Source organism: Notamacropus eugenii, chromosome 1, assembly GCF_028372415.1.
Source record: "Notamacropus eugenii isolate mMacEug1 chromosome 1, mMacEug1.pri_v2, whole genome shotgun sequence".
In the NCBI taxonomy this organism is placed as follows: domain Eukaryota; kingdom Metazoa; phylum Chordata; class Mammalia; order Diprotodontia; family Macropodidae; genus Notamacropus; species Notamacropus eugenii.
In genome coordinates, this window is record NC_092872.1 from 25,481,947 (window position 1) to 25,507,883 (window position 25,937).

The 25,937-nt window shown below is 41.9% G+C and overlaps 1 protein-coding gene across 1 annotated transcript in view; it reads right to left on the bottom strand.

Annotated features, from left to right (window-relative positions):
- The window catches only part of SH3GL2 (SH3 domain containing GRB2 like 2, endophilin A1), a 313,692-nt gene that overhangs the window by 259,807 nt on the left and 27,948 nt on the right, over nt 1-25,937 (bottom strand). Inside the window, exon 2 of the mRNA XM_072655741.1 lies at nt 18,115-18,257. Coding sequence (XP_072511842.1) covers nt 18,115-18,257 — 143 coding nt within the window. The remainder of the gene's footprint in view (nt 1-18,114; nt 18,258-25,937) is intronic.

The window sequence follows — 25,937 nt, forward strand, 5'->3', positions numbered from 1 at the left end:
GTGATATTGTCTAATAACACTTAATCAACTCACCTGCTTGCTATGTTCCCTTCCTTTCTTAGAGAAGTCCTATGACGAACTAGTTTGGACTTCATGTTTCAGCCTATGCTTCAATGGAAGATATTGCCATGCTCAGAATGATCCTGAAAGACTTAAGAACACTTATCAAATGATGAAATGATTAACCATGATGCCAGAGGACTGATGAAGGAAAATGCCTTCTACCTCATGAAATGAAGGACTAATAGGCAGAATGAGAAACAAATTTTTGGAAATGGCCAGTGTGGAAATTAGTTTTGCTGAACTATGCTTACATGATATCTCTATATCTCTCCCTATACTCTATATCTCTTTTTACTTTTTTTTGGTAGGTGGGGCACAAGGTGGGGAAAATAACAAAAAAAATGCTTCATAATTTATAAAAAATAATGCATTTATAAGGTCATATCCTGGAAGGATTCCACCTGGCAGTTTGAGCTGGGGTAGCAGTCTTATCATGTACAATCTCTTCCACAAATACTAATGAGCAGTTATAAGATGAAATGAATTTCAGTTTCTATCAGGCATAGCTTGGTTTGTTCATGATGTTCTAGGAATGGGATCAAGAGTGTTCAGTACCAGATTTTATCATAGACTATTTCAAAGACAATTAGGAATAGCAGGACCTAAGAGTGTCCCTACAAAGATTTGACTTATTTACTTAAGATGCAATAGAGAAGCTTTAAGCTGCTTAAAGGGAAAAAAATTAATCCAAACTAACCATGTTTTTTCCGTTTGCACGGTAAGTGCACGAAGCCTGCTAGACTGGTACCTGGAACATCGACACATTCAAGGATGGGTCTTCACATGTGTGATAGAAACAAAGGCAAAAGGTTTGCTCTCACTCATCCATGTCTCTGTTTATATGGTGCTTTAGACAAAAAGGGAACTTGCATTTCCCAAATTTCTTTTAAGCTTCACTCATGTTTCATTTACTTTCAAAAGTTTTTAAATGCAGCCTATCCAGTCACCAAACAATTCTTCTCAATACAAAGTCTGAGAAAAAGAGAAATTTAAGCTATTTTTTGTATTTAAGTTATTTGAATAGTTTTTCTTCTTTTCCAGATCCATGATTTCATCACTTGACTAGTATTTTACTACGATTATCTCACATGATAAGTACTCATATTCTCATTTTACAGTTCAGGAAGCTGAGGCAGACAAAGGTTAAGTGACTTGTATAGGGTCACACAGCTAGCGTGTTTCTGAAGTTGAGTTTGAACAGAGATCTTCCTGAGTCAAGACCACTCAGTGCTTTATCCACTGTGCCTAAGGGTCAGGGAATCCTTTCCTAGTGTGGAAACTTTCTCTACCAATACAGATCTATGGTAGCATCATCAGTGTGTGTATGTCAGAGACAAGATTTTAACCCAGGTCTTCCTAACTCTAGGGAATCCCTCCATTCACTCTATCAGCTGCTCTCTCATTTTTTACAATGAATTGTGCATGAATGTGATAAGATCTAAATTCACAAAGGATTTAAAGGTCAGAAGATTTAAACATATAAATGGAATTAGAAACCAAATGGTCCAATATCTTAAGAAAGCTTCTACATGGGAGGGGAGTTTGGGGGGGGGGGGGGGGCAGGGGATGGAGCCAAGATGGCAGAGTACAAAGATGGACCTGCTCTAGCTCTCCCCACATAGTTCATAAAATACCTGTAAAAATGACTCTGAACAAATGCTAGGGCAGCAGAATCAACAAAACAACAGAGTGAAAGTGACTTCCAGCCCAAGACAGACTGGAAGGGTCACAGGAAAGGTTTATTGCACCAGCTCGGAGCAGAGCACAGCTCAGCCTGGGCCACATAGCAAGGACAGGACTGGAGCAGGCTTCAGGGCATGAAATAATGGATAGCAGCTGCAGTTCCCAGATTTCTCAACCCACAAACTCCAAAGACAGCTTCAAAGGTCAGTAAGAAAACTTTCACTTGGGTGAAAGGGGAGTGCGATCTGACCCCAGCCCCAGTCCCAGGGAACAGCAGCCACTGTGGCAGCAGCATTCACTTTTGGAGCCCTTGGCCTAAGACCCTGGGGAATCCAGTAGCTGATTGGCATCTCAGTCCTAAGTGATAGTTCCAGGGTGAGGAGGAGTGCTGGCGTGGTAGAGCTGGTGGTGGCTATGGAGAGGGTATCCTACTCTCAGATCTTAGGCAGAAAAAAGTGCTTATGGTTGCTCACAGGCCAGGAGGGGAGGAAACTCCTCTCTCTTGATTGTGCTACCTTGGAGGAATTGAGAACTCACAGGTTCCTAGAGTATAAACTCCACTTGACAAAGGACTCAAAAGTCAAATAACTGACTGGGGAAATACCCAAAAAAGGGAAAAAAATAAAACTATAGAAGGCTACTTTCTTGATGAAAAGATATTTTCTTCCATTCTTTAGAATGAGGAAGAACAAAGCATACCATCAGAGGAAGACATCAACGACAAGGCTTCTACATCCAAAACCTCCAAAACAAAATGCAATGGTCTCAGGCCATAGAAGAGCTCAAAAAGGATTTTGAAAATCAAGTAAGAGAAATGGATGAAAAATTGTGAAGAGAAATGAGAGTGATGCAGGAAAATCATGAAAAGTGAGTCAACAGCTTGCTAAAGGAGACCCAAAAAAATGCTGAAGAAAAGAATGCTTTTAAAAACAGATTAACCCAAATGGCAAAAGAGGTTTAAAAAGCCAATGAGGAGAAGAATGCTTTAAAAAGCAGAATTAGCCAAATGGACAAGGAGGTTCAAAAACTCACTGAAAAAATATTTCTTCAAAAATTAGAATAGAGCAGATGGAAACTAATGACTTTATGAGAAACCAAAAAATTATAAAACAAAACCAAAAGAATGAAAAATAGAAGACAATGTGAAATATCTCAACGGAAAAACAACTGACCTGAAAATAGATGCAGGAGAAATTAATAATAAAAATTATTGGTCTACCTGAAAACCATGATCACAAAAAGATCCTAGACATCATCTTCCAAGAAATTATCATGGAAAACTGTCTTGATATTCTAGAACCAGGTAAAATAGAAATGGAAAGAATTCACTGATCACCTCCTGAAAGAGACCCCAAAAGGAAAACTCCTAGGAATACTGTAGCCAAATTCCAGAGTTTCCAGGTCAAAGAGAAAATATTATAAGCAGCCAGAAAGAAACAATTAAAATATTGTAGAAATACGATCAGGATAACACAGGATTTAGCAGCTTCTACACTAAGGGATCAGAGGGCTTGGAATGTGATATTCCAGAGGTCAAAGGAGATGGGATTAAAACCAAGAATCACCTCCCCAGCAAAACTGAGTATAATACTTCAGGGGGAAAAAATGGAATTTTAGTGAAATAGAGGATTTCCAAGTGGTCTTGTTGAAAAGACCAGAGCAGAATAGAAAATGTGGCTTTCAAATACAAGAATTAAGAGAAACATGAAAAGGTAAGTGGAAAGAGAAGCTTTAAGGAACTCATTAAAGTTGAACTGGTTACATTTCTACATGGAAAGTTGTTATTTGTAACTCATGTGACCTTTTTCAGTATTAAGGTATTCAGTATTTTAGTATTAGAGGGAATATATATATATATACATATATATATATGTAGGTGTGTATGTGTACATGTGTATGTGTATATTATATATGTAGGTATGTATATGCACACAGGTGTATGTGTATATGTACATATATATGTATATGTGTATTTTATATATATACACACATACACAGAGACAGAGGGCACAGGGTGAGTTGAATATGAAGGGAGAATACCTAAAAAAATAAAATTTACTGTTGAATGGAATGCACTAGGAGTAAGAGAAAGGGAGAGGTAGAATGTAGCAAATCATCTCATATAAAAGAGGGAAGAAAGAGCTTTTACAATGGAGGGGAAGAGGGAGGCGGTGAAAGGAAATAATTGAGCCTTACTCTCATGGGATATGACTTAAGGAAGAAATAACACACACTCAATTGGACATGGAAATCTATTTCACCCTGCAGGAAGGCAAGGGGAAGGGGGTAGGAGAAGGAAGATAATCAAAGGGACAGCAAATCAGGGAAAGGTATAATCAGAAGCAAACACTGTTGTAGGACAACAGGTCAATGAAGAGAATGGAATAAATGAAGAGGAGGATAGAACACAGGAAAATGTGGTTAGTCTTTTACAACATAAATATTATGGAAGTGCTTTGCATTGTTACATAGGTATGACCTATATGGAATTGCTTGTTTTCTCAATGAGGGTGGAAGGGAGGGAGGAAGAGAATATGGAACTCAAAGGTTTAAGAATGAATGTTAAAAAACTGTTTTAGCATGCAACTGGAAATTCAGCTATACAGGCAATGGAGGTTAGAAATCTATTTTGCCCTACAGGAAAATAGAGGGGAAGGGGGATGGAAGGAAGGTGGGTTATAGAAGGGAGGACAGACTGGAGGAAGGGGTGGATGGGGTGCATGCTATCTTGTGGTAGGAGGTGGGGAGAGATGGGGAGAAAATTTTGGATTCAAATTCTTGTAAAAGTGAATATTAAGAACTGAAAAATAAATAAATTTTATACCAAAAAAAAGAAAGAGAGAAAAAAATAAAGAATAGCTAGAAGAGTTGAAATATCACTCATTAGCTAACTTGTAGATTGCATTCTTAATGGCTGCCAAAGAAATGCACTCAAACACCTGTGACCTAACATTTGTTATCCTCTAAATAAAAAATAAATCCCACAAAAACCCCTCAGAATAGCTCTCTGCCTTCTGGTCAGCCCTCCCTGACTTCTGCTATTCTCAAAGACAAAAGTAATGAGTGGTTGAGCTTAGACATTTTACAGGAGAATTTTGCTCAGCCTTTAGAGTCTTTGTATCTACTTTGGCATTTAATTTCTCTTTTTTTGCATGAAATTGGGGTAGATATTGAAATGTATGATTTTTATTTCCTAATCTCAAAAAAAAAAAAAAAAAGAAAGCTTCTACACCACATCCTGTTTATACCATTATGGAGGTTTTTTGGTGTGTTTTTATTTTCTCAGTCACAGACTTGTTGTAAATATAATTATCTTTTTTGTAACACTAATAAGAGAAAAATTAAATCCTATCAGAGATAGTCTCATACTTCTAGCCTTATGATAACTCCATTAATTCATCAGGTAAAGTATAGGTATAGATGACTAAGTGTGTGCCTTCTAAATGTGTGGAGTACGCACACACACACACACACACACTTGTTTGTCCTTGGGAGTGTGTGTGTGTGTGTGTGTGTGTGTATGTGTGTGTGTGTGTGTGTGTGTGTGTGTGTGTGTGTGTGTGTGTGTAATGACAGGCAGTCATCACAGATGTTGGGGTAAGAACAACCTAAGCTCAAAATCCTCCTTGTTACATGTTCTTACCATACCCCTCAATGCCTCAGAAAACTCTTAAAGGCCGTAGAAAAGTCACTGATCTGTACTGATAGCAGGGGAGGGCCAAGCCCTATTAGACTTCCTCAATGTTAGGCAATCTGGTCATGCTCCATAGGCCCCTTTTTTCACATACTAACTTCTCACCAGGAATTCCCCATACCACTGAAATTAGAGGTTGGGAACAACAACAAAAAATCATAAATTTGTCATTATCTAATCTTGAACATCTAATTTGGGGTTATGTTAGCAGAGATACTGGAGTGGTTTGCCATTTCCTTCTCCAGCTCCTTTTACTGATGAGGAAACCAAGGCAAACAGGATTAAGTGCCTTGCCCAGGGTCATATGACTAGTAAGTTAAGTGTCTGAGGCCATATTTGAACTCAGGTCTTCTTGACTTTAGGCTCAGTCCTCTATCCACTGTGCTACCTAGCTGCCCTGGAAGTAAATATTATGTTTGTCAATTATTGGGAGACTCATGCTCATTTCCCAGATACATGGCCAAATAAAGCAGCCAACTGCCTTCCTTTTCAACATGTCCAAGGTCATACGGCTAGTAAATGAAGTGTCTGAGACCCTACAAAAAATCTAGTGGCAGGGGAAATAAAGCAAATCACTGGAAGGAGGCAGTGGAAAGGTAAAACTAGGTAGGCAGGTGGACAGCCATTAGCTAAATTTCAAGTTCTGTCCTTGTATGCTTGTGTTTTCTGCTTTTGTCTCCTAAATAAACTCAATCTCAACTCTATTCCTACAAGGTAGGAGACAGAGAGCCTAGAATACAGAAACAAAGAGAAAAATCTGGAGATCAGGGCAAGATAAAAATTAAGGGAGCAGGATAAATGACCAACATTATTATAGCACCTACTATGTGCTAGATATGGTTTTAAGTACTTTACAAATATTATCTCATTGAATTCTCCTAAGAACCCTGTTGTTAACCGAGATTAAGTCATTTTCCCAAGGACAAACAGCTAGTAAGTATCTGAGGCCAAATTTGTGGAGGGGCCATAGTTGAAAAGCGTTCCCTCACTGCATATTTTTACTGCCTTTAAAACTCAAGTTTTCTGCTGCAACTCTGCCCGCAAAGTGCTGTGCAAGTCCTTTGAGCTCAAAATGGAAGGAAACAGTTAGTGATGCAAGTTAGGAGGAAAATAAAGGTGTTAGATAAATCTTGAGAGGGAATGTCTGTAGCCACTGGCAGCTGGGACACCCATAAGGATCTCCAACTACATGAAACAGATGGCAATGACTGATTATTTCAAGATGGTACATCCTTCACAATCTCCAGAGCCATTTACCAGTAGTGAAGTTTAGAGTCAGGGGTGATGTTGAAGCCAATCTCAACATTTTCTGACAATTGTGTAAAGTCAAGGAACTTCTCCCTTGGTTTTCAGAGTGCCTTCAAGGTTTACAGTAGAGAAAGCCCTCACACCACCATCTGACATGGTGGATTCAGTAAGATTCAGTTAAAAAAATATTCTAGTTTTAAGAATTTTATTTGCTATACAGTATTTATGGTACTATAAATTCCATGTGTTATAAAAAGCAAATATCATTGGGTTTTTTTTTAAATTGAGATGTTAGCTCAAAAAATAACTGGGAAATGAGAATCTCCCCAAAATTGACAGACATAATATCTACTTCCAGGGCATCTAGGTAGCACAGTGGATAGAGAACTGAGCCTAAAGTCAAGAAGACCTGAGTTCAAATATGGCCTCAGACACTTCACTTACTAGCCATATGACCCTGAGAAAGTGACTTAACCCTGTTTGCCTCAGTTTCCTCATCTGTAAAATGAGTTGGATGAGAAGAAAATGGCAAACCACTCCAGTATCTCTACTAACAACATCCCAAATGGGGCCATGAAGAGTTGCACATGACTGAACAATAACAAATATTCACTTATCCACCACCTTGTGATTCAAGTTAAGGGGGAGGAACAAATGATACCACCAGATGAAACCTAAAACAGGATGATTAAGGATTTTAAAGTCTTAGGCAAAAAGCTGAAGACTCTTAGGGACAAAGGTAGTGCTCTCATCTTTATTCTCAAATAAAGATTGGGGATTCTGAAGAGAAGGCACAATTGTGCACAGCTGCCTAAGGAAATGGGATCTGGATTTCTCTTCCACAGCTCATATTAAAGGAATGATAGTCTTTTTTGGTCCAAGATTGAATGCATTTAAAAAGGGCTGTTTCCTCTGATCTCAGGTAGATATTCAGAGAAAAAGTTATCTAATTTAATTCACACAAAGTCTGAATAAGCATAGTCCCAATTCCTCCCAAAAGAACTTGAATTTAAAAGAGGATCTTTATTCATCAAAATCTAATCAATAGAGCCCAGACCTATGACCAAGTAGACATTTTTAGACTATGTTTCAGGTTATGTAGGGTGTGAGGAGACCTCCTTTGATCCTTGTTAGAAGGCTTAGGAGAACTGGCTCCCTGAAAATCATCCTGGGTTGTTGACTCAGGAGCATTAGGATAGCTTTCTGTCCTTTCCAATCTCTCTGTGGCATTCCCACAATTAGGCAGTCAGACGATAAGCATTTATTGGTGCCTACTATATGCCAGGCATTGTGCTAAGCAGTAAAGACACAAAGAAAGGCAAAAGACAAGTCCCTGTCCTCAAGGAAACAACATGCAAACAACACATACAAGTAATATCCTGAATAAATGCTATTTGTCCTTCATTTTCAAAGGGGACCAGTGACATCATGATGCTGGTGTGCAATAGTGCAGGATGGGTGATATCTTGATTTGTGCATGAATTGGATTAAAGTGGGGCAGAGTGGCACAGTCATTAGCCTCACTCTCTCTTCCTGAGTCATTGATGGGTCTCCACCTGCCCCAAGCACAAACACCCAAGCCTCTGCAGATAACCTGTGGGTGGTTCCCTTTTTCTTCCCGATGCACCCATTGAAACCCGGCAGATTGACTTCAGTCAATTGCCAGCTGCCCTTGGTCACAAATGTGTTTTAGTTATGGTTTGTATGTTCTCCTGGTGGGTGGAAGTGTTTCCCTCTCATAATGCCACAGCCTCTGGGTTAATAAAAATCCTTTTAGGAAAAATCATTATGGGGGGGGTGGTTCCCTAAGGAAATCCATTGTGCCTATCACCCCCAGTTATCAGGAATGGTTAAGAATTAATGGGATATTTAAAACTTCCCTTGCTAAATTCTGAGGAGCTAGGTATCCCCTGGCCCAAAGCCCTTTCTTTAACCCTGCTAAGCCTTAGTTCTAGACGATTTGGTTCCCATAAACTCAGTCCCTATGAGATAGTAACAAGACATCCAATGCCACTGTACGTGTTGGTGGGAAGCATAACAGCCAAAGGCTCCCTCCTATAATACGATATTGGGCTGGCTCAGAAAATATCACTTACCGACTTGTCTTGACAGTCTCATTCTTTAGAAATTCCAACCCAGACTCAGCCCTTTATCCAACTCGCTGACTGGGTACACTGGAAACATCATCTCTAAAACCTCTAAAAATCTCTAAAAATAATCTCTAAAAAATTCATTGGAGCCATGGTGGAAAGGTCCCTTTAAAGGCCTGCTCACCATCCCCACTATAGCCACACTTCAAGGAATGAAGTTCTGAATCTACCTGTCACATCTCAAAAGGGTAGTACTGCCCACCAAGATTATGGAACCCACAAGTGACCTGACGTTAAAAGTTAAAACAAGGTCTATAGCAACCAACACCTGAGGTGGACAGTGTTTCCAAAACTCCAGCATAAGAAAACAATATCTGATGCAGAATACGAACCCAAGATACTGGACATGGGCTAAGGAATTCAGGAATTCTTGTTGGACTTAAAAATTTGCATTTTTCTTTGCAGCTTTACTTATAGACATTTTCATGTCATTGTCTTCATCTTCATTTGCATCTTGAGCTTCCCTGACATCAAAGTAGCCTTTAATGGTCAGGTTCTTTTTTTTTCTTTGCTAATGTTTCCAGTCTAATTCTTAACTTTGGACTCTGCATTAGTTTTGGGCTCCACTCCTCTCTGGGGGACTGGCGTTGGGGTGGGAGACAGAGGGAATGTCTGGCCTGAGCTTCTGTCCTTTACGTCCTTTTGCTGCTTTCATAGCTCAGTTTGGGGACCTGTGAGTTTTTGGTGCTTCCAGGGCAATGTGATCTGGGGAGAGATCTGTTCACTTCCCACGTAGTCTGCAAATTGCTGACCCAACTTGGGCCCATTGTTTGAGTATCTGTATACTTCTTCTGGACTCAATTACAGTTAGCCCACTGGGAGATTCTTTATGTTCAAAGTGACTGAACTCTTGGCTCTCCTTTGATTTTCATCTTCTGCCCTAGTTTTTCACCCTACAGACTTACATACACAGCTAAAGGTTAGAATTGAGTTCCTGGGGGGCAGAACCAAGATGGCAGAATAGAAAGACGCACATACTCTAGCTCTTCCTCCACAGCCCATAAAATACCTGTAAAGAAAGACTTTCAATGAATTCTAGAGCAGCAGAAGCCATAGAACAATGGAGTGGAGGAGATTTCCAACCCAGGGTGACCTGAAAGGCCAACAGGAAAAGTCTGTCACACCAGACGCAGAGTGGAGCACAGCCCAGGCTTGGCCACGCAGCGCCAGGAAGAACAGAGCCAGAGCAGGCCTCAGGGGCAAAATCCCCAGCAGTAGCAGAGGTTCACATATCCTTCAACCCACAGGTGACAAAGATACTTCAAAGGTCAATGAAAGGGCTTTTTCACCTACATGACAAGGGAGCAGGGTCCTCCCCTAACCCTGGCCCCAGGTGACGGTGGCAGTAGCAGCAGCTGTAGTGGCAGTGGATGCAGCAGACATTGTTGGAGCCTCAGCTTAAAGCCCTCAGAGGAACTGAGCAGCTGAACTGAACCTCAAGCCTGAGTGGCGGCTCGCCCCCACCTAAAGTCCCTGGAGGAACTGAGTAGCTGATCTGAATCTCAGCCTCCAGGGGAATTGCCCATCTGATGTAATCTCACACTCACACTGAGTGACTGCCCTGCCCACCCCTCCCCCCCCACCTAAAGCCCCTGGAGGAATTAAGTAGCTGATCTCAATCTCAGCCTCCAGCCTGGCCAGGGAGTAAACTCCTCTCCCTTGATTGTGTCATCTTGGAGGAACTGAGATCTTACAGGTCCCCAGAGTACACTCTACTCTTGACAAAGGACCTAAAAGGCAAGTAACTGGTTGGGGAAATGCTCAAAAAAGGGGAAAAAATAAGACTGGAGAAGGTTACTTTCTTGGTGAACAGGTATTCTATTCTATCCTTTTGTACGAGGAAGAACAATGTTTACCATCATGGGAAGACATAAAAGTCAAGGCTTCTGCATCCAAAACCTCCAAAATAAATATGCAATGGTCCCAGGCCATGGAAGAGCTCAAAAAGGATTTTGACAATCAAATAAGAGAGGTGGAGGAAAAATTGGGAAGAGAAATGAGCATAATGCAAGAAAATCATGAAAAGCAAGTCAACAGTTTACTAGAGGAGACCCAAAAAAATGCTGAAGAAAATAACACCTTGAAAAATAGGCTAACTCAATTGGCAAAAGAGGTCCAAAAAGCCAATGAGGAGAAAAATGCTTTCAAAAGCAGGATTAGTGAAATGGAAAAGGAGGCTCAAAAGCTCACTGAAGAAAATAGTTCTTTAAAAATTGGAATGGAACAGATGGAAGCTAATGACTTTATGAGAAACCAAGAAATTACAAAACAAAAATCAAAAGAATGAAAAAATGGAAGATAATGTGAAATATCTCACTGGAAAAACAACTGACTTGGAAAATAGATCCAGGAGAGAAAATTTAAAAATTATGAGACTACCTTAAAGCCATGATCAAAAAAAAAAAGAGCCTAGACATCATCTTTCATGAAATTATCAAGGAAAACTGCCCTGATATTCTAGAACCAGGGAGCAAAATAAATATTGAAAGAATCCACAGATCACCTCCTAAAAGAAATCCAAAAAGAGAAACTCCTAAGAATATGGTAGCCAAATTCCAGAGTTCCCAGGACAAGGAGAAAATATTGCAAGCAGCTAGAAAGAAACAATTCAAGTACTGAGGAAATACAATCAGGATAACACAAGATCTAGCAGCTTCTACATTAAGGGATTGAAGGGCGTGGAATAGGATATTCCAGAAGTCAAAGGAACTAGGATTAAAACCAAGAATCACCTACCCAGCAAAACTGAGTATAATACTTCAGAGGAAAAATGGTCTTTCGATGAAATAGAGAACTTTCAAGTATTCTTGATGAAAAGACCAGAGCTGAAAAGACAATTTGACTTTCAAAAGCAAGAATCAAAAGAAGCATGAAAAGGTAAACAGGAAAGAAAAATCGCAAGGGACTTACTAAAGTTGAACTTTTTATATTCCTACATGGAAAGATAATATTTGTAACTCTTGAAACTTTTCTCAGTATCTGGGTAGCTGGATGGATTATACACACATACGTACATACACACACACACACATACACACCCATGTATGTAGAGAGAAAGAGCGACAGAGAGCATAGGATGAGTTGAATAGGAAGGCATCATATCTAAAAAAATAAAATTATAGGGTGAGAGAGAAATATATTGAGAGGGGAAAGGGAGAAATAGAATGGAGCAAATTATCTTTCATAAAAGAGGAAAAAAATGTTTTTCAATGGAGGGGAAAAAAGGGGAGGTGAAAGGGAAAAAGTGAAGTTTACTCTCATCACGTTTGGCCCAAGGAAGGAATAACATGTACACCCAATTTGGTATGAAAATCTATCTTATACTACAGGAAAGTAGGGGAGAAGAGGATAAGCAGGGTGGGGGGAGGATGATGGAAGGGAGGCCAAATGGGAAGAGGGAGCAATTAGAAGTAAACACTCTTGGGCAAGGACAAGGTCAAAAGAGAATAGAAGAAATGGAGGGCAGGATAGGATGAAGGGAAATATAGTTAGCCTTTCACAACATGAGTATTATGGAAGTCATTTGCAAAACTACACACATATAGCCTATATTGAACTGCTTGCCTTCTCAGTGGGGATGGGTGGGGAGGGAGGAAGGAAGAGAAGATGGAATCCAAAGTTTTAGGAACAAATGTTGAGAATTGTTTTTGCAGACAACTGGGAAATAAGAAATACAGGTAGCGGGGTATAGAGATTTATCTTGCCTTACAGGACAAGAGAGAAGATGGGGATAAGGGAAGGGAGGGGTGTTAGAAGGGAGGGCACATTGCTGGAAGGGGCAATCAGAATGCATGGCATTTTGGGGGGAGAGGGGAGAAAATTTGGAACTTAAAATTTGGTGGAAATGAATGTTAAAAACTTAAAGTAAATAAAAAAACAAATTGAGTTCCTCTTGGGCTTGGAATCACACGGGTATGTTTCTGGAACTTGTCCCTTACACAGGTAGGGGCACTGCCTCTTCACAACCAGCACTGCTCTTCTCCTCCCTAGTACTGTGACACAGAACTGGGTGATGGGAGACCGAGTTGCCAAATGTCATCTGCTTCTGCTCCCAGTTCTAATGCTGGGGTCCTCCTGGGATTTCTTTCTCTTGGGCACCGGGCTGCTTTTCTGCTGGTGGTGCTGCCATTTGGGCCCATTGTAGAGCTACTGCTACTGCTGGGTTTCTGGCCAGCCTGCACCTCAGTGTCTGCAGATCTTACTTTCTGTCTCCCTAAGCTTCTCTGGGCTAGAAACATTTACTGTGACTTCTTCTTGGTTTTCCTGAACAAAATTCCCCCTGGTGCTTTTTTATCAGTCATTGTAAGGGAGGATGTGAAAGAGTTAAGTCAAAACTTTTAGCTCTCACTCTGCCATCCTGATGCCATCTTGACTCCACCTCTCCAAGGTGCCATCAGAAGTCAAGGAGCCATCAGAGTCAAACAAGCAGAAGGAGAACCAGGAGAGTTTTCTGGATCTAACCTTCTGCAGCTCCCTCTTTGAGCCAAGAACTTACACTGATCTATGACTTCCTAAGCAACTTTCTTCTAAGCCCTCTACTTTCCCAGACTCCTGTGCAGAGTGAGGCCCAGTCTTAAAAAGCTATTCCTCAAGCAGATCCTAGGTGGATCCCATTTAACCAAAGACTTGCCCTCATGGAACTTAAGATTTGAAAGAGAGATAAGAAATACAAACAGATAAGTACATTATGTAATTAAATATTGTATGAGGTGGCTTCAGGGGAGACTTCCTAGGCCATGAGAGGGTTCTTCTCATCTTTTTAACCCTCTTTCTGCCAGCCAAAAGGCTTTTCCTTCACCAGAGGACATAATCATGATAATTTGTCTAATTTTCTGTTAAGGAATCTATTTATTTACAAATCATTTACCACTTGAAAAAGGTCTGTCTGGGAGCAGACAGACATAAGGCTATCATTGTTCATTAAGGATCAATCAGAAATTAATTTCCCAAATTTTCCATTTTCTCATTTCCCAAAGTAAAATGGGATATTCTGGGGATAAGGTGTTTCAGAGGCACCACCCCCACGAATCAGTTTCTGAGCATTCTCCCAATGGCAAGCCCCTGATGGTGTCAAGGAATCAGAAAAAGAGCTTTCTGATAAAACCAACAGTTACCTCAGATACTGTAGTCCCTTCCCTTTGTGTACCTAAAAATGTGGCTTCTGGTCAAAGAGCTAGTGCACTAGCTGTGCTACCCTTCCTTGTAGGGTAACCCATATAAGGTCTGCTGGCCTAGGACCTTCTCGCATCCATAAATGTCCACAGATATCTATAGGCATACTAGATTGGTGGAAAGAGGAAGGAGAGCATCCCTTGAACCAGCCAATCCATTGGACTGACCTCTCACAGCAGACGTTTTGCTACTCTGCATTACTGTTAAATCAGGTGAGAGGGAGGATTGTTCACCTCTGCCAGATGCCTGTCCTAGCTGCAGCTCCATTGTGTGGCTACAGCCACAGCTAGGTGGTACGGCGGACACTGTACCAGAACAGGAATAGGATGATCTGAATTCAAATTCAGCTTCCTTCCACATATCTAATTACCTATTGACTATTTCAAACTGGTGTCCCAAAGATATCTTAAACTCAACATGTCCAAGATTGAAGTCATTATTTTTTTCCTGTAAGTCTTCCCCTCTTTCAGTCTCCCATGTTTACAACATCTACATATGTCTTCACTCTTCCTCAGTCAACATATCCAATCAGTTTGCCATCCTCCTCTTTATACCCTCATATGTCTTGCACATGACCACTTCTCTCCAATCACACAGCCACCAAACTACTTTAGGTCCTTATCACTTTTCACTTAGATTATTGCCACAGCCTCCTAATTGGTCTCTTCTGCTTCAAGTCTTCCCAGTTCAGTCCATCCTACAAAGAGATGCTCAAGCAATTCTCTTTAAGTGAAAATCTGATTGTGTAACTCCTTTACTCATTCAACTCCCTACTGCCTCCAAGATTAAATATAGACTGCTAAGCTTTGAAAGCCCTACACAGCCTGGCTTCAAAGTATTTTTCTAGCCTCAATGGACATTATTTCCCCTTCCAGACTCTGATCCAGCCAAATTGGACTTCTCTCTGTACCTCACACAAAGTACTCCACCTCCCAAATCCTTTAGCTATCCCACGTGCCTGGAACGTCTTCCTTTCGTACTTCTGACTCAAAGAATCCCTCTCTCTCTCTCTCTCTATGCAGCTCAGGTACCATCTTATACATGCAGCCCCTCTGGATCCCTGCAACCATCAGTGCCCTCCCTCTCAAACTCCTTTCTATTTCATTGTTATATATCTGGATTTGTGCAGTATATATCTTTACATATCCTTCTTCTCCCCTCCTCCTTTGTCCCCATATCTAGAATAGAGCAGGCATCATACATGGCACGGATTTGCAGACTTTTTTGATGTACTAATCTATTATGCTGATTTGTTTCTTCTTTACCTTTAAAACTACTATTTGGCTCCATGGGAGAGTTCAGAGGAGGGGGACTAGGGAAAACTATGATGATGTAAAAAAATAAATGAAAAAACTTGCTTTTAAAAATAGCTGTTGACTGATTGATTGATACTAAAATACAGCCCTCTTCAGAGGAGTCTACATTCATCCCCACTAAACTGGGGTTGGGGAAGAGATGGGGAAGAAGTGAAAGGGTGCCATTATAGGATAACTTCACTCTGCTCCAGTCCTAGGATCATAGTATCATAGAATTAGGTTTGAAAGCCTTTAGATATCATCTAAGAGAGCCATCAGGGCAGCTAGTGCACAAAGTGCCGAGTCAGGAAGACTCATCTTTGTGAATTTAAATGTGGCCTCAGATACTTCCTAGCTGTGTGACTCTGAGCAAGTCACTTAATCCTATTTGCCTCAGTTTCCTCATCTGTAAAATGATCTGGAGAAAGATATTGCAAACCACTCCAGTATCTTTGCCAAAAAATACCCAAATGAGGTCACAAAGAGTCAGACACAACTGAAACAACTGAACAAAGACATGATGACTCAGCTGAAAGAGACCTGAACTTGGAGTTAGAAAGACTTGGGTTGAAATCCCGTCTTTCATACTCTGTCTTTGATCCACACCCTCTGAGCCTCAGTTTCCTCATCTGTAAATGGGGTACCCATTTTACAATGTTGATGTGAAGATCAAATGAAATCCTATATGTAAAGTGCTTTGCAAATCTTTAAGTGCTATATAAGTATTACTTCTACTGAAATTCATCTAATCCACTTTTGAAATGGGAGGAGTATGCTTCCCCAAAACTCACCCAATCATTATAGGACCTTGCCTCCTATTTTACTGAGAAGATAGAAACCATCTATTACAACTTCCTTCCTTTCTCCTACTCTACATCTTAACATTTATCGACGTCATTCCCCATTCTCTCCTTCTTTCCTTGAATCTCTGATGCAAAGGCACATTTCTGGCCAAAGACAGCCTGTCTACCTGTGCTCTTGATCCCATTCTCTGTCTGCTCTGGGAGCCTGACCATTTGATCATTCCCTTTCTATGTCTCATCTTTAATCTCTATTTATCTACATGCTTCTTCCCTGCTGCTCCCAGACATCCAGATCTCTCACATCCTTTAAAAAATCTCATTTTTCTCTGCCATCCCCTCCATATGAGTTTCAGATACTTAATGGCAAACTACAAAGAAGCCCCATGTGTTTGTGGGTTTCTGTTTGAAACCTGATTTGGTTTAAATTCACTTTGAACAAAATTTAAAAACATTTTTATGACTTCATATTTTCAAAAGTTGCACAATTTTTATGTGAATACATCTCATAGTCAAACATGAAGGATCTAACTGTCATACTGTCTGGCAGAGCTGGTTAAGCTAAACTTCACATAAATTATTCCAAAAGACTCCCTGGCAGATGCTCTGTAATGACTACTGTTTATCCTTCATTGACTGGGAAGAGAAGAAAATTCACAGGAAAAATATCCCTGAAACCTTAACCATGCTGTGGGTATGAAAATGAGGCTTTAAATCATCTTTATGAACAGCATGAGGAAAAGCTACATTGGCTAAACAGAGTCTTGGGGAGGAGGGAGGAGCAATTATTGAATCTTGAATATTACTGCACATTTTCACAATGAAAAATATTGCTATCACGCAGAGGTCTAATATCACAGGCATAAAAAGATAGCTTCTTTCAAGCAGTGATCAACACAGCAGGGAAAGTTCCCCAAAGACTAACTAAAGGGCTTATCTTTTAACCCACATTGAGTGCCCAGAGCATATAAGACAAAGCCATGCTCTGGAAGACTTGCTACATAAAACCTAGAGAAGCGAAAAGTCTTGCCCATAAGAACATCCCATTTTAAGGAGCAGCCTGAATGGGTCTGTTTTTTCTGGGGCAGATATCTCCTGTTTTTCTCCTGTCTTTTTCTTCAATAAGGGAGGTCAGAGTGCTCATGCCCATTTCCACCTAATTGAGAAGGGGATAATGATGAAAAATAATGAGACATGATGGCAGAGCTGAAGATTGCTGGATCAGGAATGAGGAAAACTGGGTTCAAAGTCTAGCTTTATCATGAGTTATCAAGCTGCTTCACAACCACTTTTCTCATCTGTACAACAGGGTTGAGGCAAATGAACTAGACAATCTCTAAGGGACTATAACATGTTCACTATGTTTCTATACCTTTAAAAGAATGGGTTACATTTGGGTAGTTTTTATAGCACAGCACAGTGTCGGTGAGGTGGCATAGTGGGTAGAAGGCTGGACTTCAGATCCCAAAGACCCGAGTTCGAATACTCCCTCATAACTAGAAGTAGACTTGGGTCACTTACCCTCTCTTGGCCTCAATTTGCTTATCTGTAAAATGGGGGTGATAGTGGCATATACTTCACAGGATTATTGTGATTGTCAAAGGAGAGTACTTCAGAAACTTAACATTCTCAACTACCCACAACAACTCCATAAGCCAAGTAGTACAACAATTTATTATCCCCATTGTGTAGCATGGATCCCACATGATCCAGTTCTTTTTCAGGATATTTGGAGGGATCATAATGATGTAAATATGTCTCAGGCCCAAGTCCAGTGCTTTATCTACCAAGATACCAGGCAAAAACCATAAATTAAACAACAGAATACTAAATTAGGACAGAATAGCAAATTAAGTAACAGGGAAAATCAAGTAATAAAAAGCATTCTCAGCCTCCCCCAGTCACCATAAGTAACAAGATCCAGTCTCCCAGATTCCCAGGACTGTGGGGAAAGGAACGCTGCCAAAAGACTTATACTCTGAGGTGAGGAAGGGTTGGATTGCGCTTACATATCTCATGGTTCTGTCTCCAAGCCACTTGGGATTTGCTGTTGGACAGGGTCTCCTCTGCAGCCTCTCCACTCTTCTCCTAATGCTGCTGTTTGCTGCTTTTGTGGTTGGAATTGTTGTCTGCTGCTGTGGCTTCCCCTTCCCTGTAGTGAGGGAGAGTGTCATCTCTCTTTCATGAGAATGCCCAGGCTGACGTGCCTACAGAAGTAATCAACACTTTTCTCCCGCTCTTTCAGCTGCTGGTGGCATGGCGGATAGAACTCTGGGTCTGGAGTCAGGGAGACCTGAGGTCAAATCTAGCTGTGTGACCTGGGGCAAGTCATTTGTATGTAAGGGGAATTCTAGTATAAGTAAGGTGGATTTTAGTGTGTGTAAAGTGGATTTTTTAAATTGTTTTTTAGAGTTCAATTTCCCAGGATCCATAGCCATAACAATCTCTTGTTCCCAGATATTAGATATGAGTTCCCACAGTTATGGTTCCAAACATCTCCACCAGGCTTGCACAGCATTATGTAATGATAAATAATGTAGACCTTCACTACAGCTACTTGTTGAGATACAGGGATGAGGTGACTGCACACTTGTGGGGCTATTGCTGGTAAAATGCCTTCTTTGTCTGATGGTCAATAAAGCAGGGGATCGCTGGTCAGTGAACAGTGAACCCTTAGGGTTGAAGGCACAAAGGCATTTGGGAATGCTGCAGAAGTTTGTGCTCCCCTTATCAGCAATCCTCTTCTGAGAAAACCAGATGAGAATAATGTAAGATTATTAAGCTTTACTTAGTGTCTTTCCCATCTGACCAAATCAAGAGCGAACCTGTGCTAGCAGCTCTCCTGTGTGTTGTGCTTCTCTGCCTTACGTTGTTTAACCCTGTTTGCCTCAGTTTCCTCATGCGCAGAATGAGCTGGAGAAAGAAATGGCAAACCACTCTTCTATCTTTGTTGAAGAAAACCCCAAACTGAGTCACAAAGTGAGGCATGATTGAAAATGACTGAATGAATTAAGAGGAAAGAAAACCCAGAAGCAGGATGAAGAGTAAATAGTTATTATAAGGAAAATGTTTTATATGCCTTAAAGTGCCTCATAAATTTGAGGGAGTGGGCAGAGCTGTCACTGCAGCTCCTTGAGGTCCCCAAGGATGGGTCAGCCCCAGCTGCTTGGCCCACCTTTCCCCCTGGGTCCTGCTCTTACCCCTGGAGCCACCAGGTGATGATGGAGAGAAGGCTGTGGCTGTCATCTAGGGGACTCTCAGAGCCACTGGGGGCCCACCTGCTGCTACTGGGGAGAAGGGTGGGGAGGCCCTACAGGAGGCCAGTTCAGTGGGGCTGGGGGCCCTGCTCTGGGAAAGCCCTTCTGCTGTGGTGTCTGTAGGCACAGCTTCTGCGTTCCTGGTACCTGCGACAGCCCCATGTGGTGCACACGGCTGAGCCTACCTTTAAGCGTGCCTCATGTGCTAAGCACTTTGCTCAGTCCTCTAGACTGGCTGGGCACCGTGCCCTGCACGCTGTGGTCCAGCCTCAGCTCTACGGCACCTGTGGCAAGACTTTCTGCTACCACTCCAACCTGCTAGAGCATAGGCACCTGGGTGAGCATGCCTACAGCTGTGAGCACTACAGCGAGGCCTTCTACCTGAACTTGGTGTCCAGGAGCCCTTGCTGCCCGGCCTGTTTCAAGGTCTTCAAGGACCCTGGCTACTTCCACAAGCAATAGGTGGCCCACCAAGGCAGTTGGTCCTTCAACTGCTTGGCCTGTGGAGAGGGTTTCTCCACTGCACATGGCGTTAAGAACTTAGAACTGTTTGACCCACAAGGCCGAGAGGCTGGAGGCTGCCACTGCCAGGGCCAAGGAGTCCTGAGGAAGATAGGCTAGAGGCAGTTGGCACCCTGCCTTCTCCTGCACCCGGGCATCACCAATGAGCTTGAGGGGACAGACTCTCCACCTACCAACCCCCCACCTTTCTTCCAAAGTCTGGTAGTGGGCTTCACTCCATAGGGATCTGCCCATTCCTGTCAGGAGGGATGGAATTAATCCTTCACACCTCTCTCCCCTCTACCTCCCCCACATCCTGGGAACTCTAGGACCCCAACCCAACACCAATCCCTCTCCCTCTGCCCCTTTTTAATCTTCTCCCCTGCCCCCTTGCCCTTGCCCAAACCTGTAGGAAATGAGGCTTATTCCCAGCTACCCTGATCACCAGCACCTTGGAATGGAACAAGGGAGGGGAGGTGGGCTGGGAGAGACACGGGGTAGGGGGCTGATTGCCTTTTGGATATGTGTGTGGTGGGGGAGAGACTAAGTCTGTACAAAGTCAGGAATAAATATCCTTGTGGCACGAACAAAAGTTAACTCTTTTCCTCAAAACATTTCCTGATGCCCAGTTTCCCTGTAACTGTGGGAGGTATGGGGACTAAGTGCAAAATCCAGAAGTTCTCCTCATCTCCTCACTCCTTTTCTCTTCCCACATTCAATCTGTCACCAAATTAAACTACTTCTTTCCAACAACATCCTTCAATTCCATTCTTTTGGTCTTTTCTCTCTATCAAATGGGACTACTCATAATTCTGGCACCAGCCACTGCCCAGGGCTTTTGTGGAAAATGTGCTTTGTAGGTCTTAAAGCCCTCTAGAAGCACCAGCTATTATTACTTTGGCTTAACTATTCTCCTTTGTCAAAGGGAAGGACAGAAGTAGGACCTTGGGGGAAAGGGGAAGGTAGAGGGTAGAAATAATTTGGTAGTTCAATTCAACTTCACAAACATGTATTAAACATCTAGTATATGCCAAGTACTCTTTGAGTCTCCAGGGAGACAAAGACAAAAAGGAGACTGAAGTATACTCTCAACATAAAGTCTTTCGCCTGGATTACATGGATGACTGCATCTTAAAAAAAAATGGATCACTTAAGTCTCATTTCTATTTTACCTTAAATTCTTCAGAATAGTTTCCTCCCAATAGTCTTGTGAGTACAAATATTATTGTCATTTTATCAGTGAGGAAACTGAGACTCACCAATGGAATGTAATTAGACTGCAGTCACACAGCTAGTAAGTGTCAGAGATGGGACTTGAACTCAGATTCCCTGACTCTAGAACTAGCATTCTTTCCATACACCAGACTCTGTCTGCTAACCATCATCTAACCAGGGGCAGTTTCTCCCAAGAGGGAAAGATGGGGTCTCCCAAGCTACTCACCCTCTTGGTCCCAGCAGATGTTAATATGATAGCCCCTCAACAAGTCACCTGACAGACAGCAGCTTCCCAAATCTGATCTCTACCTCTCAATGTTTTCAGTCCTGAAACGGAGCTGCTTTCTCGAGCTCCAGTAGCAGGAAAGGGAGCTAAAGGTGTAAGGCCAGATCAGATATTGGCCAGGCAGAGACTGAACCCAGCTGATCCTCAGAGCTCTAGCTGTAAGCCCCTGCTGTCACATTTGTGGCTTCAGTTTTGTTTTGCTGATGCTGCACAGATAAACGATTCTGAAACTAAAGGTCCTATTTCTATAACCAACAAACAGCTTAGCAAGCACAGTGCTGAGCTCTTGTCCTTTTCATGAACACATCACTGTTTACACAGAATAAGCTTTTCATACAGGGTGGGGCAGCAGACTCAGTTTTTTCCTGATCTAAAAAGATTATGGGGAGGGGGAGGTGCAGTTGGCAAGGGACTGTTAAAACCCCAATCATACTGCCTCCATCTGCTGGCTTCTCCCTCAGAGGTCTAGAAACTATATTCCTATTCTCTCTGAGTATCAAATCATGTATATTTTAGGCCAATAACTCTTTGGAATCCTGAAGACATTTCTATGTACTCGAAATGAAAAGAGTAGATTTGAAGTCAAAAGATCTGGGTTCAAATGCTAGGACTGCTGCTTACAAACTGTATGTTCTTGGGGAAGTCCCTTAAACTCTGTGGGTCTCCGTCTCCTTGTTTGTGAAATGAGAGGTTTGGACAATATGATCTCTGAGGTCTCTTCCAGTTCTAAATCTTAACTTATGACCTAACTTACGAATGTTCTTGTATAGCAAGAACAAAAAGACAGCAGCTCACATTCCTTACTTAAACCAGAATCTCTCCTTATTCTCCAAAGTAAGATTCTATCTTTGGAACCACCTGTGGAGTCAGCTTTGGCTTTAGTTTGTCCAGCTGCAAGCCTCCTTGAGTTTAGGAGTTTAGGGTTTAAAAGCCACACTTCCTCCAGATTTGCCTATTTCTCTCAAGGGCACCACTATCTTTCTGGTCTCTTTGATCTATGACCCTGGAGTTATCCTTAACTATCCCTCCTCTTTCTCCCTTTATATCCAATCAGGTGCCCCATGTTGACATCTCTGCTTCCACAGGATCTCTCAAATCCATCCCCCTTTTTCCATTTACCTGGCCATCACCCTGAGCTTAGACTTGTACATTTCCATCACTTTTCCTCTGGACCATGTGTAACAGTAAGCACCCCAACATACACAAGGTGGCCTGCTATCACAGGTTCTTAGATCTGCATTCATAAAAGGAAAGCAATTTTCAAGGGGTTAACAATCACTTTAACCAAGCACAAATATCATTCATCTAATTCAGGGGAGTCAACACCCTGAACTTCAAAGAAAATACAGAGAAATTAAAGATCAACAGACATGGCTTCCTCTGCCTGAATTCAACAGATGGTCCAACTGTCTGACCATAGTTACCAGAGAGGGAAGCACTGACATCTGGGTTTTCAAAGCTGGGGGGCTCCTTTAGCAGCTTCCCAGAGTCCTCATCAGGCCAAACAAACATTTCCAGTCAGTAAGCCCCAAAGTAATTGATAGACATGGCTTCCTCTGCCTGACCATAATTCAGCAGACAGCGACAGCTATCTAACCATAGTTACCAGAGAGGGAAACACTGACATCTGGGTTTTCAAAGCCAGGGGGCTTCTTAAAGCTGCTTCCCAGAGTCCTCCTCTGGCACTCAAACCTTCTTACAAAAACTAAGCCCCAAAGTAAAACCTTACCCTCAGAGTATTTACACACGTTTTAGAGCCAGAGGGCATAACCCTCTGACCCAGTGCCTCAATAATAAAAACAAAAGGTAGTTGAACCCTCCTACAAAACAACTCCCCTAATCAAACTTCCCACAATGGGCAGGTCCATCAATGGGTGGGAAAGTGTTGAGGGCCAGGATGTAGTTCAGGATAGAACTTCGGGGAAACTGTTCTTTGGGATGGTACTCATTATCATCTGGAATGGCTCTCCATCCCCCCTGGATGTTGCTGTCTCTGTAAGACAAACAAGAGAACTTCAGAATACAAGGGATATGTAAAATAGATGCCCTCTAGGCTAACAGTCTTTAAAGACAATAAGACTGGTCAAATCTCTAGGTCAGGAGACGAGCAGAATGTCCCGTAGTTGCAGTTTCTGTCTATAAATACCCTGACCCTCGGATCAATAAACAGAGTTGGTCTATCTTCTTCCACCTCCTGTGCCTTTCTTGTTCACCACACCACCAAGCTGCGTGGGGATGCAGGCCATCCACTGCCAAGCCTAGAGGCCTGTATTGGGCTACCTGAGTCTTTCTTACCTGTCCCAGGTCTTCGGTTGGCCAAACCGGATAAACGTATGAGAGAAAGGACGTTCCAGAGTCGAACAGGGGTTGAGCTTTATTTCAGGGTCTGGGTTACAAATGCAGGGGGATCTTCCTTAGGAGGAAGGGGGGGAGATTTCCTAAGGAGGCTAGATCTTAAGGGATTGGAAATAGAAGTACAAGCGGGGAGAGAGGGGGAGGGGAGAGAGGAAAGAAAAGAAGCGGAGCCCTACTATCCTCTTTGGCTCCACACGTGCTAAGAGAGAGCTTTCAGCCTTCCTCAATCCTACTTAACCTTCAGCCGCACAGTTTGCATCTCAATACCGCGCTGTAGGTAACTAGGTGTGCTCCAATCCGGGATGACCTCGAGGGCAGGGAGACTCCACCCATCACGTATCTCCAGGGGAGAGGCAGAAATACCCGAGCTAGCCGAGCTAGCTCAGTCTGACCTTCTCGAACCCCCACTGTTCATGGAGGGCCTCGTAAGACTCTAAGATTTAGAAGTCCCACTTTTACCCGCCCGAGACCGTCCACATGGAATTGAGCTTCCAGTCCCAACAATCCACTACAGGAAAGATCTTCTTTAATCACATTATTCAATCAGAGGCACTTTTAATAAAACAAAAACAGCAAAAAATCCTAATCTGATTGCCATCACACTATGGTCATACCTTCCTAATACATCTTCTTACTGCTAGGCATCATGGTGCAGGAATAAAGACCATTGACATTAGAGTCAGAGTAGCTGAGTTCAAATCCCAAGCTCAAATCCCCAAATTTCATGACTGAGACAAATCACTTTTAGCCTCTCTGTCCCACTTTTTTCTTAGATAGAGGTAGCATAACCTCTAAGCTCCCTTCTAGCTCTGTGATCCTAAAGAGAGAAGGCCAAAGGGTGCAGAGCCAGGAAATTCCACCCCAATTGTGCCCAACTCCTGTTGGGAAACAGATAGTAAGAGCATGCACTGTTTAACTTTCTTACCATGTACTTTTTATTTTAAGGGTTTTTGGGGGGGGGGGGGGCGGTGATATTACACTGAAGTCATCGGATTCATTCTAGGTGGCTGGAGACAGGTGGGTCAGAGGAAAAATTGAGGACAAATGAGTAATGACTGAACAGATGGTGAACTCATAGGGGCTCTAGGAACATACAGGTGGCAGGGGATCACAGCAATAACATAATAGTGAGCATTCGTATACCAATTTAAGATTTGCAAGATGTTTTACAAATATTTCCCCACTAGGAGGTGGATGCCATTATTACCACCATACATAGTAAAGGCTTGCCAAAATTTAAATTTTTGACATTATATTAATTTTTTATTTAATTAATTTAAAATAATTAAATTTTTAAAAAGAAATTTATGACTTTTTTTCTTCTTTAGTGAGGTTTTGAATATTAGTTCAAGCTGAGGCTAGTAATGTTAGGATTTGTTAAAGACATCTCACTTTCTAATTTTATTCTTTAGGCTGTAGCTGACAGTAAAAACAGGTTTTCTCTCATCTTCTGAAACTCTGCTTGACTATCACCATTATACTGTTGTGCATCAGGTGTTGTTAGAGCTTTATACTATGGTGCACCAAACTGTCAATGAGATTTGTGTGATTGCTGTTGTACACTGTCTATGTGAATAACCACTATGGGTGTCCAGTTATTGGGAAACTGGTGCTCAGTGATTGATCTTAGTGTACATGAGGGACTATTGGTTGAAATCAATCCCCTCGCACTTGTCAAATGCTTATTAGGTGCCAAGCACTTTGCTAAGCACTGGAAATACAAATACAAGCACATAGTCCCTGTCCTAAAGAAGCTTACATTCTAATGGGAGAAGATAACATGTAAACCATAAAAGTAAGTTGAAAACAGTGGGGAAGGGGAGGAGACATAGGTGTCTAACACAAGAGCGTAATAGAGGAAGTTCTGAGTGCAGACTGGAGGAATGAGAGGGTGTGAGGGGTATCCAGTGACAGTGAGGATGAAGGTATTGAAAAGATTCAGAACGATGTGTGAACACTTTGAAGGAAATATTTGGTACCACTCACCACACATAGAAAAGAAGATGAAGCAATAACTGTATTGCATATGTTATATCCAAAACAGTGGCATATTTCAGTGCTTCTTAAACTGTGGGTCATGACCCCATATGGTAATAGTAAAAGGTTTCTGAACACACAATAACCAACAATTAATTAAAAATCAAACGTGTAATGAATCTGAGGTGTTTCTGGCACCACTCACCCAGTTTGCATAGGCAACTTCACTGCAGCCTTGGTT